Source organism: Sebastes umbrosus, chromosome 8 (assembly GCF_015220745.1).
Source record: "Sebastes umbrosus isolate fSebUmb1 chromosome 8, fSebUmb1.pri, whole genome shotgun sequence".
Taxonomy (NCBI): Eukaryota; Metazoa; Chordata; class Actinopteri; order Perciformes; family Sebastidae; genus Sebastes; species Sebastes umbrosus.
In genome coordinates this window covers 8,708,171-8,725,564 of record NC_051276.1, presented here as the reverse complement: position 1 = coordinate 8,725,564, position 17,394 = coordinate 8,708,171, and the positions used below count along the sequence as shown (strand labels likewise).

Below are 17,394 nucleotides of genomic sequence, written 5' to 3'. Positions count from 1 at the left end.
ACTTTACTTTTACGGTGTGTTATTTTTAATTAGTTGAGTTATTGTTATGTGAGGAAGCTTTGTTTTTGTATTAAAAAATATATGTGGAGTTTATTTTGAAGGTAATGCCCGGAAGGAGCTGGTGTTACCGCAGTGAGCTCGACGCTGCAGGTGGTGTTCAGGTGTTCAGGTGTTCAGGTAGAGAGACGAGGCGGCAGGTGGAGGAAGGGATGGATTCACTTCGGAGTCTTTGTAATGCGACGCTGGATTAATATGTTTAACTAAAAAGTTGAGCTCTCACTTCGTCGGATCAAACTTTACTAAACTTTCTCTGTTGTCTGTCTGGAGGCTGAAAAGCACCGAGGAGTTAATAATCACCTTTACTGCTTCACAAGTTACAGGTGAGAGGAAGTCATGAATAATAATCACTCACTTTAAAGGGACATTTCTGTAACAAATATTGTAAAAATTCAGGATGTGTTTGTGTTTCACCAAGTCTTTACTATAAGTTATACAGTTATAGACTATAGTGACGTCATCTCGGTAATGCATCCGGATGTGGGTGATAAAGGAGATAAGAGCGCGGAGTTCGTTTCACTAATCGGAAGGTCCGTGGTTCGATCCCCGGTTCCTCCAGTCCACGTGTCCCGAAGGCTTTGCCATCATCGGTGTGTGAATGAGTATTTACATTAGATCCTGATGAGGAAGTTATAGCAGCCATCAGTGTATGAATGAATGTGTGAATGCTGACATGTAGTGTATAAAGCGCTTTGAGTGGTCAGAAGACTAGAAAGGAGCTATACAAATGCAAGTCCATTTACCATCTATGCTATAGTCAATAATAGGCAGAGCTGGATAGCAGGCTATGACTGAAATCATTATCACTGTATGAATAAGAATTTTCAATAGAAGTTGGGAAATGTTTATTTAAAATTAATCAAAATAATATACACTGATCAGCCATAACATTCAGACCACTGACAGGTGAAGTGCAATAACGTGGATTATCTTGTTACAATGGCACCTGGCAGTGGGTGGGATATATTAGACAGCAAGTGAACATTTTGAACTTTGTGTTGGAAGCAGAAAAAAATGGGCCAGTGTAAGGATGTGAGCGACTTTGACAAGGGCCAAATTGTGATGGCTAGACGACTCGGTCAGAGCATCTCCAAAACTGCAGCTCTTGTGGGATGTTCCCGGTCTGCAGTGGTCCAAGGAAGGAAAACCGGTGTACAGGGTGACAGGGTAAGACCCGAGACTAATTGATGCAGGTGGGGAGCGAAGGCTGGGCCGTGTTGTCCGATCCAATAGAAGAGCTACTGTACTGCTGAAAAAGTTAATGCTGGTTCCGATAGAAAGGTGACAGGACACACAGTATATTGCAGTTTGTTGCGTATGGGGCTGCGTAGCCGCAGACCGGACAGGGTGTCCTAATGTTGTGGCTGATCGGTGTAAAGACAATCATATCCTGTAATGAGGTTAAAAGTAGACTGTTTGGTTTCAAAGGTTCACAGGCCAAAAAGGTTGGAACACTGGTTTAGATGAAGACTAGTACTCACTCAACTCCTGAGTACAAGTACACGTTACTTAATAAAATAAATTTGACATAAGTTAAAGTAAGACCATATGTATGTAACCTCATGCTAGTTGTCAATCTGACATTTTTTAAAACAGCTGAAAACATCTCATTCTCAGAAGCCAGAAACAAGAGAAGTAATTCTCAAACTTGTGATGTCATAAGGTATAACATCTGGAGCTGCTCCATAGATGATGAATTGGAGGCTGATTTTGTGGACCCACAGAATGTTTGCTTACTTTTTTTATACCCGAATGAGCTTTATTCTACTGTAGTGTTGTCAGTTGTGAAACAGAAAATGTTCCCATATACTCAGATCATTCCCCTGGCTGCTCTCAGTGTCTCTAGAACATCTCTCCCAATTCATTGTCTATGGAGCAGTTCCACTCTTTCTATTTGATGACATCACAAATTTGAGTTTTAGAACTCTAATGTTTGGATTTGAGAGAGTTGTTCATGTTTACTAATATTTTTAGACTGTGTTAGACCATATAGGAATAACATGTATGAATTTTGAAAATGGACGTAGTTCCCCTTTAAAGATTTCAAATCTAAAAGTGATGGCTGAAACCCAATTACCATCCACGTGATGACTTCAAATGGAAAATACTGTACGGTAGATTCAACCTTTCCATACTGTAGTGTAGGCCTACAACACAGTCAGGAGGCAGAAAACACAGTGGTATTGTACAATATCTAATCTGTGAACATTTTCAGCATTTAAGTTAATTTGTATGAGACACTCATCTTGGGAATTTACACAACTTTTTCCCCTCATGCTATTATGTTAATATACAACTGACCGCTCCGGTTAACTGAGCACATGCAGCTCAATCGGTAGCAGTAACCTTTACCACAGCAGTCAGTTAGGTCTTGTGGGTATTGAAATGTCTGTTTTTGGGCTAATCCAGCAAATTAAATACCTATTTCTATACCTGGGAACATTTTTAGTTATGAGGACTTGGAGGGACTGCTGAATAGGAAATGGACATTTGAGCTTTGGGTGGCTATAGGTCAGTTGGTTGAGCAGGTAGTCCTTTAACTAGAGGGTTGGTGGTTCGATCCCCGGTTCTTCCTCCTCTGCATGTCGAAGTGTCCTTGAGTGAGACACTGAACCCCACGTTTCTACCCGGCACGCTTCACAGCAGCCCACTCCTCCTAAATGCTTAGGATGGGTTAAATGCAGAGGTCAAATCGCACGTATGTGCCTGTATGTTTATGATGATTCTAATTAAGTTTGATCTGTTTTGATTCTGTGACATTTAAAGGATAAGGGGCGACTTATTGGCAATGAAGCGAAAAATAAAAAGAATACAAATCAAAGGAATTTCACATTGATGCAAAAAAAGAATCCAATATGACCATAAAGAAGTCCTATCCACTCTGGCCTAATACAACCAGAGATATTTAAGAGATAGCTACTTGGGTGTAAATATTATCTTAAAGGTCCCATATCATGCTCATTGTCCGGTTCATACTTGTATTTTGTGTTTGTACTAGAACATGTTTACATGCTGTAATGTTAAAAAAAAACTTTATTTTCCTCATACTGTCTGCCTGAATATGCTTATATTTATCCTCTGTCTTCAACGCTCCGTTTTAGCTAATTTCAACGGAATTGCAACGGAATTGTGTTGCTAGGCAACAGTTTGGGTCCATGTTTACTTCCTGTCAGCTGATGTCATTAACATACACTGCAACTGGAAATAAACTGGGACACATTAAGAATGTTTACGTTTAAAACCGTTTAATAGCCTAAATATTGTATATTTGTGACATCACAAATGGACAGAAATCCTGATGGCTTGTTTCAAACGCGCAATTTCTGAATATGGGCTATGCGTATTTCTTTGTATATTGAACGTTTCAATACTTTTACAGTATTTATATAGCACTTAAACCTGCTTTATACTATAACAGACATGACAATCTCACTTTTTACAATATTGGACCTTTAATGTTTAAAATCTCTGCCGATTGATGGATTGCAATAACACTCGTGGTAAGTTTTGGGTTAACCATTGAAGTTTGAGCTAATCAATATTTGGTTTGGCAGGTTTAATAGATCCATACTGTGGTGAATGTAATGTAAGGTTTCTCTCGGTGCAGATGCAGGAGGTCAGTGAGGCCTGCAGCCCGGTGGAGGATGACATGGTGGATGGAGACCTGGGTGACGGGATGAGAGTCAGAGCAGTGCCCAGCTCCACCAGGAAGAAGAGCCAAAGCTTTGCTGGTCTCACAGACACCCTGCTGTCCACAACGGAGCTGCTCAGGTGCAGCAGCAACCCCGGACCGAAGGCCGCAGAGACACAGCAGAGAGCCCGCTGGAAGTGGACGCTGCCTCACTCCAGTAAGAACACCTGTGACCTACCTGACCCTTTACTGTAACACAGGAGACAAACAAGAATCAGATACCGTCAAATGATTTCATTTCATCTTCGATTGAAATAGCAGACAGCACTTCATCTATCATTTCACATAAATCAAAACATATATGTGTTGATAAAGGAATACACAATACTATGAAGTTGTGGATATAAAAAAAATATATTTTCTAGCAATTTTGTATTTTGGTCTTAAACCAGGAAATAATTTGTATCGTGTTCCATCAGGAAACATGTTTTAAACTGACTCTAGCCCAAATTGGACAATTAGCGTACAGTTAAGTTCAGTAAGATTGCAATTTTGGGAAATATTTCATAGGTAGGTTGTTCTGATCATTGCGGTTTCTATAATGTTAATTGCTAATTTTGAAACTTGGCTTTGAACCCATAAGGAGGTTTTTTCTGCTACAATAATTTCCGAACTGTACTGTTCAAAAGCTAGTAATCAGCTGTTATATTGATGTTTTTCTTCTTTCCTTCAATAATAACTATTTTATCAGAGATAAAACAGTATAATTCAGACACCAAATGTATTATTATTATTTTTGTATTTTTATTTAAGGTTAAAGGAATACATACACATTCTTGTAAAGGGACATACAGACAGCAGCAACAACATATTTAAACAAAAAACATAAAAAAAAGAAAGGAAAAAAAACAAAAGTGCTACCCATTGTAATAGTGCAGTGTCAAGAGGTAAGTTCATATTCATATACATACAACCAACCTCATATATAGATACATATACATACAGTATATACATATGTCTATATCTACACACACATTCATATGTACATATACCAAATGTATTATTTACGTTTGAAATAGTTTTGTCCCCAAAAGAAGAAGAATGAAATGATTCAAACTTGTCAAGTGTCACATGACAGTGGAGAATATTGTTGAAACTTGGATGTTGAATTACTTTTCCAGTCCAGAAAAGCATCAGTGACCCTCGACCATTATTGAACCACAACAGGTCAACTGGGCTCTAAATATTTAGTTTGTCTATTTTTCTTTGGGCCCTCTGCAGTCTACTCAGTCGTTAGATTGAAGAGGTTTAAACTGTGATTTGTCAGTCCATAGTATGTTCAGCTGATATTCCAATAACCATAGATTAACCTTCTATTTCTATTGTGAAGTCTGAAGAAGAGCTTGGCTAAAGCAACATGTTTAATTCCAGCTTGTTCTATAGGCTACATTAGCGTGACCTTGACACTGAAACAGGAACCTGTTCCTGTTTAAATCTGCACACAATTTGATGCTCAGCTTCCAGTTTCTTTTACAAATGAGGGGTGATTTCTTCTATTCTTATTCAACTGTTGCTCAGAGGGATATTTGTCTCGTTCTGCCCCTCTCAACCGTCAGTCTGGTTGAACCATTGTACAGCGTTTTGTATAGAGTAGTCCTCTTACACACCTGACTGGACACAATCAAGCTTTATGTGCAAGAGAACGGTAGTGTGTGTCACACACACACACACACACACACACACGCACACACGCACACACACACACACACACACACACATTTTCTAAAACCTCTAATGTGCGAGTACACTTTTTGTGAATCAGCAGGCTCCCTGGTTGACCTGTCCAAAGAGGAGCTGAAAGACAGACTACAGGAAGCAACTGAGGTAGGACAATGACAAACTATAACTTTGTCCACTTGACTCCAGCCTGGCTAAATGTAGCTGATGGTTCTGCTGTGTTGACAGGTGATAGACATGTTATGCTGTGAGCTGGAGGTGGCACATCGTTACCTTGAAGGCAAATATGAAGCTCTGAAGATCTTGCAGGGGAAGGTAGAGCAACACACACACACATACTGAAGTACTGCATCTGTTCTGTAGTTCAGTTGGAATCACAAGAGTGCCCAGACAGCAGATGAAGTATCCATCAAGAATGCTGCTTAGCGGGCACCCTTGGTACCACCTAGTGGTCTCTAAAGCCTCTTTTCCACTAGACAAAAACCCCCACTAACACCCACCAACATCTGTCTTCAGTGGGAAAGGTTAAAATCGGCAGTGATGGAAACATGACAGCCAGGTGAACACACCAGTTTTCACCCATTTTTATGGCGCTTTCTTCGTCATCACAGCCTCAAATTTCACTCGTCTTCGTCCAAGCGGCACTGGAATATCGTTCCAAATTAGTCGGCACAGAGTTTGAAGAAACAATAAGACCACCGTAACATTTTCACTGTTTACTAACCTTGTTTTCCGGCGCGTTCATGACGTCGAACATGACACACCAGGGAAATAAACAGAAAGGCATACTCGTTTACTTGAAATAGGAAAGGAGGTCTGTTTTTGCCTAGTTTTAGGAGGTTTTTCCCGCGTTTAAAAAAACCTGCATAAACGGACGTAGCGGCAATTCACTGCAGGGTTGTGCAGGGTTGTTGGAGTGTACGGCCCATTCACACCAAGCAACTGCACGACGATTTACGTCTTTTGTTCCCTCATGGCTGGGTTGTACAGCTCTGGGTCACCGGTTACGTGACTGTTGGGCTGCGTTTCCCCAAAAGTTGATTCTGTTCAACTTTTTCTGCATCCCAAATGCACTACCCCCACTCAAATGAATGGGTGGACACTGCCTGACTTTCCTACCCTGTCTGTGGCTCTCAGCTCCAAGCCAACTGGTTCCATACTGAAGGCGTATATCTTTAAAAAAATGCTCACAAATATATAGTTTAAAAAAAAAAAAAAATTTAAAAAGGTTCAGTAATGGCTCATTTATGTGTTTTAATAGTTTTTAGAGAGTTTTTAGAGGAAGGAGATATATCAGGCTAGATGTTCTGGAGCTTTGGATCATATAATATGATCAACCATAACACATACTGTACTATGCACTACATACTCAATGTGTGTGTTATCCTTCAACATACTCTGCAATTACCACATCACTTCCTCAGAGCCTCCTTGCCAGTTCGAGATGTGTAACCACGGCAACCCATGCCTACCTCATGTGACCAAATGATGACATGTGAGAATCATAAAGTCTGAACTAATTTAAAAATTAGATTTCTTCTATAGCAAAGTGGAATCTTATACTGAAATTGAGGCGTTAGTGATGTTACAGAGCTGTCCGCCATTGTCTGCTATGAACGTTGTTGTTACTACCGCATTGCATTATGGGATATTTATGCCGCCGTAGTGTCCAGTATTGCAATTATTATTAAATAGAATGCAATTTGCGTACTAGTGGTTTCATACTAAGGTTTCGGACATGCTAAAAAATCTCACATAATGTTTTAGCGTGCAAAATATCATGTTGGCATTTCTTCTTCAGCAGATGAAGTTGCCCAGTTGTCATGAAAATGAAGATGTTCAAATGCAATTTTTTTTCCTGAGCACTTAAAGGACATCTTATCCATGTTGTCAGTATCATATCCTGACTGTTTGCAGCAATATACATGGATATAAAATGGATGGAAACTTTCCAGTTCAGCATTCCAGAGGTTAGATTAGTTCATGAAAGATGAGAACACAACACTTTCCTTCACCTTAGTAACAATTTAGGGTTAATCAGTATAAAGTTGCTCCAAATGATATGCCTTCCAGTCCTTTATAGAGTTTAGGCAATTTTGTAAAATAGTCGCCTTTGGACAGTTCTACACATCTGCTAGTCCAGCGTCGTATTATATGTGAACAACATGCTGTGACAAAGGCAAAGTAAGACTGGATCGTGTAGACAAGTCCTTTGTCTCTGAAGTATTGAAGCAGTTTCCTTCAGTCAGAGAGAAGGAAGTAATAGATTGAGATAAAAACCTGCAGAGTCTTAACTGTTCAGCTGATAAATAAAAACTGCTCTTCTTCACACAGGCCATTCTTGACAAAGCCACGAGCCACACTCAAAGTCTGCTGCAGAAAAGTGAGGCGAAGGCCAAAGCTCTGGAGAAGGTAAGTGCAAGACTGCTCAAATAAGGGCTTGGTCTGTTTGCTTTAACATTCTGTAGCAGGTTTCTACTCAGCAGTCAGGAACTAACTGCTACGTTTTCTTGTTTATCGAAGACAAAAGGAAGCACGAGTGTAATGACGAGACACGGTGGTATAAAGAGACATTTCTCTGTTTACAGTTACACTGTGATTGGAAAAAGGAAAATGTTGATATAATTATGCTTTTAGATGAGTATAAGGGACGCATTTTTCAGATGTCTCAGTGTAAGTATCCCAACTTTCACTATAAAAAGTTGATGAAATAGGCTATACAATGAAATACAATTTATAAAAAAGACCAATTCAAATTAGGTTAGGGATATCCTGAGCAAAATTGAAAATGCATAATGTATCTAAAGGTATAGTAGCCTATATGAATGATTGGACATATGAAATGCACTTGAATGGTATAGCTGCAGTGAATACACCTGGATTGAAACAATCAATTTGTTTCAATTAAATGTGACTCAGTTTGATAAATTACGGGTCATTGAAGTTACTAATCTCTTGGTCGGTTATTCAGGATAACAGAAAATGAATCCTCTGTTTTTGTATGTGAAAAACTAAGTTGGCTTCATGAGAGTTAACCGGATACTTTGAACTGAGTAACACGATGTTAGTCTGGATTAATGCTTGGAAAACTGGGGCCAGGAAGGAAGAACGTAGTGTATATGGCCATAAAAATATGTCGTCATAGTAAAGTCATGGGACTTAAAGGCTGTGTATATAACCTTATATATAAAACGAGATGCATGTGGCCCAGTGTTATGTAATAATTAAAGTAAAACATATTAAAATATATGAATCATGATTACCCCCTTTGCACCTTGGATTAAAATGTGGCCCAGTGATTTAACCTGATTACATTTACACCTGGTATTAATATGTGTGTCCAGTGTCCACATTGAGATCTGATTGAGATCCGATGGCTCTGTCCAGCTCAAACAACCAAGCATCACATCCTCCTCTTGTTTGCAAAACTGTACTTAGCTAGTTAACTGACAAATAGCTATTTCCTTGCTGGTTACGTATTTCCGCCCATGTAGTTGTTGTATGTGGATTGAAAACCAATTGCATTTACACTGATGTTCAATGTGGTCACAATGTGTCCCTGACCACTGCCGATCTGATCACAATCCGTCCTGAATGCGTTTTGGGTTAATTTACACCTGAACTTTCATGTGGTCAAACACTATCTGATTGCAATCTGATCACCCAAAACACATTTTAATGCCAGGTGTAAATGAGGACGATCTGTTGCTTCCAATTCTTGCAGGAGGTGAACAGCTTGCAGTGGGAACTCAGCTTCACCCAGGTCCAGATGAAGAAGTCTCAGCAATCCTGGGAGGAGAAATACAACAGGTTGGATTTACTCCACACACACACACACACACACTCATGTCTGTGGTACTTTCATTGGTTCATATTGTGACTATTATTGTTGTTGTTGTTATCAGAATTTCGAGTGAGAACAAGATTCTGACTGACAGATGGGAGAAAAGAGAGAGTGAGATCCAGCAGCTCCGGGCAGAACATTCTGGTAAATCCTGAATACTGTAGAATCATGAACTAGCCATGTCTGCACAGATTATCTCCATCTGTGAAGGGAAGTGGATCTGTCTGGAAATCAGTGTGTGGAGTCACCAAACCTCATGCACCTCCCAACCCTGTACGACTCCAACTCACCAACACTCAAAACTGGCATCTAAATAATCCACTTATGAGTGTTTTTTTCTGAGCTTTTCAACCACATTTTGTGGTCTTCATCAGCAAATCAAATTGATTTAGTTGTCATCACGAACATTATGTGTGTGTGTGTGTTTGCAGCTCGTAGTCGGCAGTACCTGGAGCTTCTCTCCATGTTGAGTGTGAAGGAGCAGAGAGCTTACCAAGAAACCAAACCTCAGTACAGCCCAGAGAGAGACGCAACTGTTCTGGAGGTGAGAGAGCACCAATCAACTTTACACACACACACACAGAGAGAGAGAGGAGGATAGGATAATTACAGTCGGGTCAAGAATTAAAGGTCCCATATTATAAAAAGGTGCGATTTTTATTATAAAGCAGGCTTAAGTCCTATATAAATACTGTGAAAGTATCGAAACGCTCAATCCACAGGGAAATACACACAGCCCGTATTCAGAAACTCTGCATTTGAAACAAGCTGTCAGGATTTCTGCCCATTTGTGATGTCACAAATATACAATATTTAGACCCTTTCCACAGATTTAAACGTAAACATTCTAAAGGTGTCCCAGTTTATTCCTGGTTGCTGTGTATGTGAATGTCAACAGTTGACAGGAAGTACACATGGACCCAAGCTGTAGCCTAGCAACGCAATTTTGTTGCAATTCCGTCAAAATGCGCTAAAACGGAGCGTTTCAGACGGAGGGTAAATACAGGCATATTCAGGTAGAAAATAAAGCTTTTTTTTTAACATTACAGCATGTAAACATGTTCTAGTAGAAACACAAAATACAAGTATGAACCTGAAAATGAGCACGATATGGGACCTTTAATTAAAAGTACCAATATAACAAGGTAAAAATACTCCATTACAAGTAAAAGTCCTGCATTCAAAATCCTATTTAAGTAAAAGTACAAAAGTATCAAAACCGTGGTAGCGCCAGCTGCCGCCTGACTTCCGTTGCCCCTAAAGTAGTGTTGTTATGGTAAGGATGGCCTCTGAGCGAGGCGTTAACATCGTTACCACGTTTTACACTTGACGGCTCATGTTACCGCAGTCTTGGAAAGGGAGGAGTGAGCGGAGGAGTACTCAATCTGCAACCACACCACTAGATGCTACCACATCCTACACATTGTCCATTTAACACTGAGCAACATGTTACTGTTGTAGTTAATCCAGGTGGAGCTACTTTACAGTTAGCTTGTTTAGTCCAGTGGTTCCCAACCTAGGGGTCAGGCCCCTCCAAAGGGTCACCAGATAAATCCTTTAAATGACACCATGTGAGAAGTTTAGAGGGGAAATGTCTCTTAAGTTGAACTGCAAACAACTCATAGACATCCGAAACATGACGAGGAGACACAACTATACACCATTTTTTTTTGTAAGAGGTCACAAGCAAAGGAAAAAAAAGAAACAAGTTTAATCTTTAATAATGAAGTTTTATAACTCAAATGTTTTGTTTTACTGAGTTTACTGTTCACTGAGTACTAGTCTACATCTTCTCTGTGTTTTCCAGCTGGCAGTTTTGGGGGCCTGCCGGTGTCCTGGTGTTGCTGAAGCTTGTCCGTGCAGTCGGACTGCTGCCGCCAGCAGGAAGCAGCTCGTCCAGCTACAACAGGAGGTAAACTACATCGAACCACCTCACCGGTGCCAAGCTCCATCTTTTTCTTCTTTTTGCTCACAAACCTCTATTTTTGGTCCATAAGATAGCACAGTAACATCAGTCCTTTCTGATCTGCTCTTCTTGCTCTGTCTGTTTTAATAGAAACTATTTTGTCCTTACAACTTATAAAAGAATGTGTGAATAACCAAAGTTGTGATTCAACTTTTGGCAATGTTAACTTCACTGGCACTGGGAAAGTGCAGACTGAAAAGAAAAAAAAAAAAGAAAAAGAAGATAATATTAATAATTAAAATTGAAATAATAACGAGTTAAAAATGAACACAAATGAATGCATATAATATTATTGAATGTTTATGTTAATTAATTTATGGACCAATGTTACCGTTAAAGGGACTGTATGTAAGTTTTTACACATATAAATGATAATAATATTTTTTTTTTTGTCAATGTGTGAACAGGTTGTAACCTAACCTAAAAAAAATGACACCTTCTGCGACTTCATCAGTGTGTTTGTTGCGCATGTTAAATAGTTAAAAAAAAAGACTGTTATGGTGACATTAGTGCCTGATAAGCTTATGTTAATCACTTTTAAAAAAACCCCGTTATGTCCACATTTTAGGCTAAGTGATAGGCTTATGTTTCATGACAAAAAAACATATACTGTATTTGGAATAATGATTGGAAATAAAACATTTTTTTTTATTTCTAATGCCCTTTTTCAATATTTCTATTCAATGCTTCACTCATGCGCCACAATATTTTAATGTTTTTGAGTTGAAATATCTTCATTTGGTGGCTTTTCCGAGCAAATATTGATATATGCAATTAGTTGCGATTAATTAATCAGCATATCATGTAAGCTAATTATATTTTTAGTATTATTTTTTTAAATAACATTTATATATATATATATATAAATATAAATTGTTTTATTTATTTTTTGTTAAATTAGTAGGCTTTGGCTTGGCTGTGTAAATTTATGTTAACCATGAAGTAAGTATGTGTGTGTGTGTGTGTGTGTGTTTTCTAGCTGGATGCTCAGCACTTGAGGAGAGACGAGGCGTCGATGGTTGCAGACGCTTTTCGCATCGCCTTTGAACAGCAGCTGAGGAAACGAAGTGAGCACTTCCTGCTGCTGGCTGATGCCAACATCCTGAAATCCCATCACTGCAAGGCTGAAGGCAAGTCTGCCATCAGCACAGTAGTTACACAGTTAGATCAAACCGGTTCAGTATTCACATGGTACGAAGTGAATTTTGGAATACTTCAAGAATTATTAGACTAACCAACTATGTTCAAGGTGAAAGAAAAAAAGGCTGTGATTTCTATATGAATTCAATGACAGACTTACTACAACCTGACACACACTTGGAACTCAAGTTGTTAGCATTAAATGGAATTTACAAATTGATTCTGGTGTACAGAAAAAATCTCTTGCCCCCAAATGTGAATGGATCACAGAAATATGTCACTAAAATAATTATACACACAGGAAGAGAGATTCTGGTGAGCTTTTTTCTTGGATAGGGGTGCTTCTCAAATGAGAGTCGAGGTTTCCCCTGTCAAAGCCAGGGATTTACTATGATTTTGTTTAACACCGTCACTGATTTCTCCATGGAGCTCTAAATAATCCTTGATTTCAGTGCCTCATTAGTTCCCATTTATTGGACCATCAGAAAAGCGTCTGCCTTTTCCTTCCAGGTGCTAACTGGAGTCCTTTAATCAGTGTAAGCCAGAGGTTGAGAGGATTGCTGCCTTCCAAGATGCCTGATGATCTTTTAGAGACTCTCTACAGACTGCTGGACTTGGTTAGTATCTCCTCTAACATTTAGAATAAAAAGTGAGTAAGACTGCTTACGGTGGGTGAGATGGGAGTTGAATGAGTCAATCAAACACAGGACTTTCAACCAGGAGACCGGTGTTCGTGTCCCAAAGTGTTGATTTTTAAGTTACGTTAGTGACGTTAGTGACGTTTGTGTTGTGTTTTCTGTACTTATGTTACTTAGTTTACGTACTTACTTTAAGCCCAACCATGATGTTTTTCCTAAACCTAAGTGGTTTTGTTGCCTAACTGCGGCATTTACCTTTGTTTTTTTGCTTAAATATAGCCTCGTAATATAGATTTGTACTTGAATTTGAGTCTTATTTTTATACAAGTAATATTTATTCTGGTTTAAATAAACAACTTGATAGTATTTCCCATCTTTGCTGAGTTTTGTGCGAAAGGAGTTAAAGGCCTGTCCCATATAGACGCCGGTTGAGTTTAAGTGACTGAAGCAAATAAAAGCCCGGGGTATTAATTGCAGTTTTATGGTAGGTGAGTTCAAAAACCATTTGGGTTTTAATTTTAGAAGGTTGTTAACTGAGTATAAAGTATCTAACAAATAAGAAATAATGGGACCTAATTTATCCCTTGCAGTAAAGGAACATTAGCAAGTGTTAAAGCCTCCAGCCGGTACGGATAGGTAATGTTGAGCTCCACGGTGCACCATGATGAGGAATGATGAGGGAGAATCCGTATCAACAATGACCTTAAAACTGAACTCCAAGCGTACAGTTTAAAGTTGGGGAGTGGGAGTCAGTCCTCAGTATTAAGACTTTTCTTCTTCTTGTCAGCCTCTTCCAATATTTTTTGCAGGTAGGCAAAGGTATAATGGATTTAAAACATGTAGTACGAGGAAAAACATTTAATTAAAGAAGAAGTTGAAAAACTGCTGGAAAAATGTAATAAAGTTTTAAAGTCAGCCATTGGTTGTTATTTCAACAATCCCTAGCATCCGTGCTCATCTTTAAAGGAGCAATGCGTAGGATGGTGGTATCTAGCGTCGAGGTTGCAGATTGTAACTAACTGAAGCCTCTCACGTGTGTCAAGCCGACCCGAAAACGCAAATGGCCCTCTCTAGAGCCAGTTGTTGTAAGAGTAACGTAGGTCCTTTGGAGTGCATAAGGTACAGTATGTGTGTGTGTGTGTGTGTATGTGGGAAGTGAGTGGTGAAGCAAGAGAGGGAGAGTGGCGACGACGGGAGCGAGTAACGTTATCGACTCCGGCCCAAGCAGGAAAAGTTAACGCAGTGGTTTGTCCCTTCTGGGCTACTGTAGAAACATGATGGCCTGCTCTGTGGAGAGGACCCGCTCCCTATGTAGATATAAATGGCTCATTCTAAGGTAACGAAAACACAGCCATTCTTATTTTCAGGTGATTATGCACTAAAGAATGCATACTTATTAATATTATATTCCATTTCTGCCAATAGTAAATCCTATTACAGCACTTCTTGAATTCTTGAATGTGTCAGTTACTTGTTCTTCAGTCATCTGTTCGTGATCTAAAACATTCTTTCCTACTTTCAAGCTTAAACTCTAAACCACCTTTTAGACTGACCATTGCTGTTCTGCAGTAAAGTTTAGTGTGTGGAGTTGGTGGAGCTAAAGCTCATAAAAGGTCATCGTGTAAGAAGTCATCATTATTAAGACTTTTTAATCTCTCCAGAGGGAAGGATTTGTCTCCTTAGTTACTAATGCTGTGTTTCCTGCTGTAGCTGAACGACAAGGACGAGGCCCTGGCCCACCAGAGGAAGGTGAGCATCATGTTAGCCCACAGTGCCGAGGAGCTGCAGAGACAGTTGCATCTAGATTCACATTGCTGCCCATCAGAGAACCAGAGCCAGCCTCAGCAAACATCTGATACATCGGAGTCTAAGATCCAACCACAAGTCCTATCAGAGTCCAACACCCAAGAACAGCAACAACTAGAGCTGCCGGATTCCCACCTTCAGCTAGGACAACCACCACGTCTGTCAGAGTCCAGGACTGAACCACGGGAGCTGTCAGACTCACAGTCACAGTCAAACATCCAGCCACTGTCTAACCACAAGAGCCACACGCCTGAAATCCAACAATCAAACCAACCGGAGTCCTGATCCACACACAGGATCTACCAGACTCTATGCCTCAGCCACAGACGCAGCAGTCAGGGGTTTGATTCTGAAAGAGCGTATAGGAAGACGTTGGATGTAGCATCTCTGATGTCACACAGGGGCTTTATCTGAAGGAATGGTATGAAAGCGTATGATTTGACCACTCACTGCTGGAGTCAAAACACCCAAATCCCCCTTCCAGGATGGACAGACGTGCAATAGATGTCGTGTGTACAGAGTAACAACCTAATGAAAATACAACATAGACAATCCATATGACAAAAATGAATGCATATAATGTGATTATATGTGAGAAGGTGGATCCAGGAGGATGTCAAGCAGCTCCCCGGCGTCGCCAAACAGAAAGAGCCAGAGCAACACAACCTCCTCTCCACGCCAACCGGAGAGAGCCAGAGCAACACAACCTCCTCTCCACGCCAACCATATAGAGCCCGAGCAACACGACCTCCTCTCCACGCCAGATAGAGCCCGAGCAACACGACCTCCTCTACACGCCAACCAGATAGAGCCTGAGCAACACGACCTCCTCTCCACGCCAGATAGAGCCCGAGCAACACGACCTCCTCTCTACGCCAACCAGATAGAGCCTGAGCAACACGACCTCCTCTCCACGCCAACCAGATAGAGCCCGAGCAACACGACCTCCTCTCCAAGCCAACCAGATAGAGCCTGAGCAACACGACCTCCTCTCCATGCCAACTAGATAGAGCCCGAACAACACGACCTCCAAGCATATGAAGATATGAAAGTTCATTATCCCAAACTTTTTCAAAAACGTTTTTGAACTGTTATTGGTATAAAATGAAGCCAGGTTCTGTTCAGGCTTTGAAGTGAAAACATTTTTTTTTGCTGGAATAGTTTAGAAGGAAATTGTCAACAGTTTCCATGTTTTTTGCTTTGAAAATCAAAAGCGAAGACCAGTGACAGTTTGTCCAGTCATGAGTGACTAGTGTAGGAGTAGGAAGAGTCCCTGTCCTCCATGCAAATGGCTTTCATGCCTTACCAGAACATAGTGAGAGAAATCACTGGTTTGTGACTCTTTGACAAACAAAGTTTAATAATAACTTGCTGTTTATTAAAGTGGGAAGTAGTGTGACGTTCTAAGAATGTTCTAGGGAGGAGGGTGTACGTAAGCCCGAAGAGGCGATGGAAGTGAGAAAAAAAAAATGTCTTGTCTAAATGGATTTCTCTCCGTTGTGTTTATGACTTAAGAATAGATGGAAAAGAAGTCCACCACCACCACCCGAAGATCTAACTAAAAACATTCATGTGTTCTTCCAGATGATTTTAATTTCTCCATGCACTCTAAACACTACATATATTGTATTAGTAATACTGCCATGTCTTTCTTTCGGCTAGAAATGTATTTTAATCTGCTGTAAGGGAAAACGGGAATGCTTTTAGTCTTTAGTATTTAGAAGATGGTGTAGTGGTGCACTTCAGCCTCTTGTGCTCGAAATGAGTGTTAAAACAACAAACACTTAGAAAAATGATCCTGACAAAACAATTTTTTTTTCACCTGTTTTTGCAGATGAAAAAAAAATTACTTACAAAAATGATCTTGGCAAAACACTTTTTTTCCACCTGCTTCACAGATGTTTTAAGTCATAAACACAGGAAAGAATTCTTTTCTTCTCACTTGCCTCTCTGGACTTCCGTAAGGACGGGCAGGTGGATGGGTTAATAAAATTTGACATGACTTGATTGATCCTTTCCTAACCCATACCTAACTCCAACCAGTCACACATGCATTGTGGTTTCCCCTTAATTATCACATTGGCCATCCACACACTGACATGTCCTCTGCTGTACGCTACACATAACAGAATGCCCACCAATCACCAATGTATAACTTAGACACTGTGCAAGCCATATTTGATTGTTGATGTTGATATGTTGATATATAGGCTAACTACTTGTACTTTAACAATCAAAGAGGAATTTCACCATAGCTAACATGCTGTGACTTTCTTGTTTTCAGCATGTTATTATACTATTTTCACTATTTTCCTGGAACCACTTATCAGCCTGTACTTTTTTTTTTCTCCTAACTTATTTTTTTTAAAGAATTATATCTTCTGCTTTTATTCTGAAATGCAGATTTTAGAAGCCTTAAAAATGGCCAGCGTGGTTCTAAATCCAAAAGACGGACGCCCATTCTGTGCTGCAAATACTTTTAACATATTCCATGATGTTTTAATATTTAAGTTATTGTGCAATCTGCTAGACACAGCAGCTTCTATAATAATAATCAAGCCTCTCAAGATGATAT

The 17,394-nt window shown here is 39.8% G+C and overlaps 1 protein-coding gene across 2 annotated transcripts; it reads left to right on the top strand.

Moving 5' to 3' along the window:
* The first annotated feature begins 114 nt into the window (after positions 1 to 114).
* ccdc125 (coiled-coil domain containing 125) lies at positions 115 to 15,389 on the top strand. Of its 2 annotated transcripts, none has more exons than XM_037778509.1 (12): positions 115 to 380; positions 3,665 to 3,905; positions 5,514 to 5,572; positions 5,654 to 5,740; positions 7,760 to 7,837; positions 9,150 to 9,235; positions 9,331 to 9,413; positions 9,701 to 9,813; positions 11,077 to 11,181; positions 12,215 to 12,365; positions 12,886 to 12,992; positions 14,724 to 15,389. In XM_037778509.1, exons 2-12 carry the CDS (start codon positions 3,665 to 3,667, stop codon positions 15,102 to 15,104), a joined length of 1,491 nt encoding a protein of 496 aa, XP_037634437.1. In that variant the 5' UTR covers positions 115 to 380; the 3' UTR covers positions 15,105 to 15,389. The 2 variants fall into 2 exon arrangements, with proteins under 2 accessions (XP_037634437.1, XP_037634436.1); XM_037778508.1 differs by having other exon boundaries at positions 5,511 to 5,572.
* Positions 15,390 to 17,394: the final 2,005 nt, after the last annotated feature.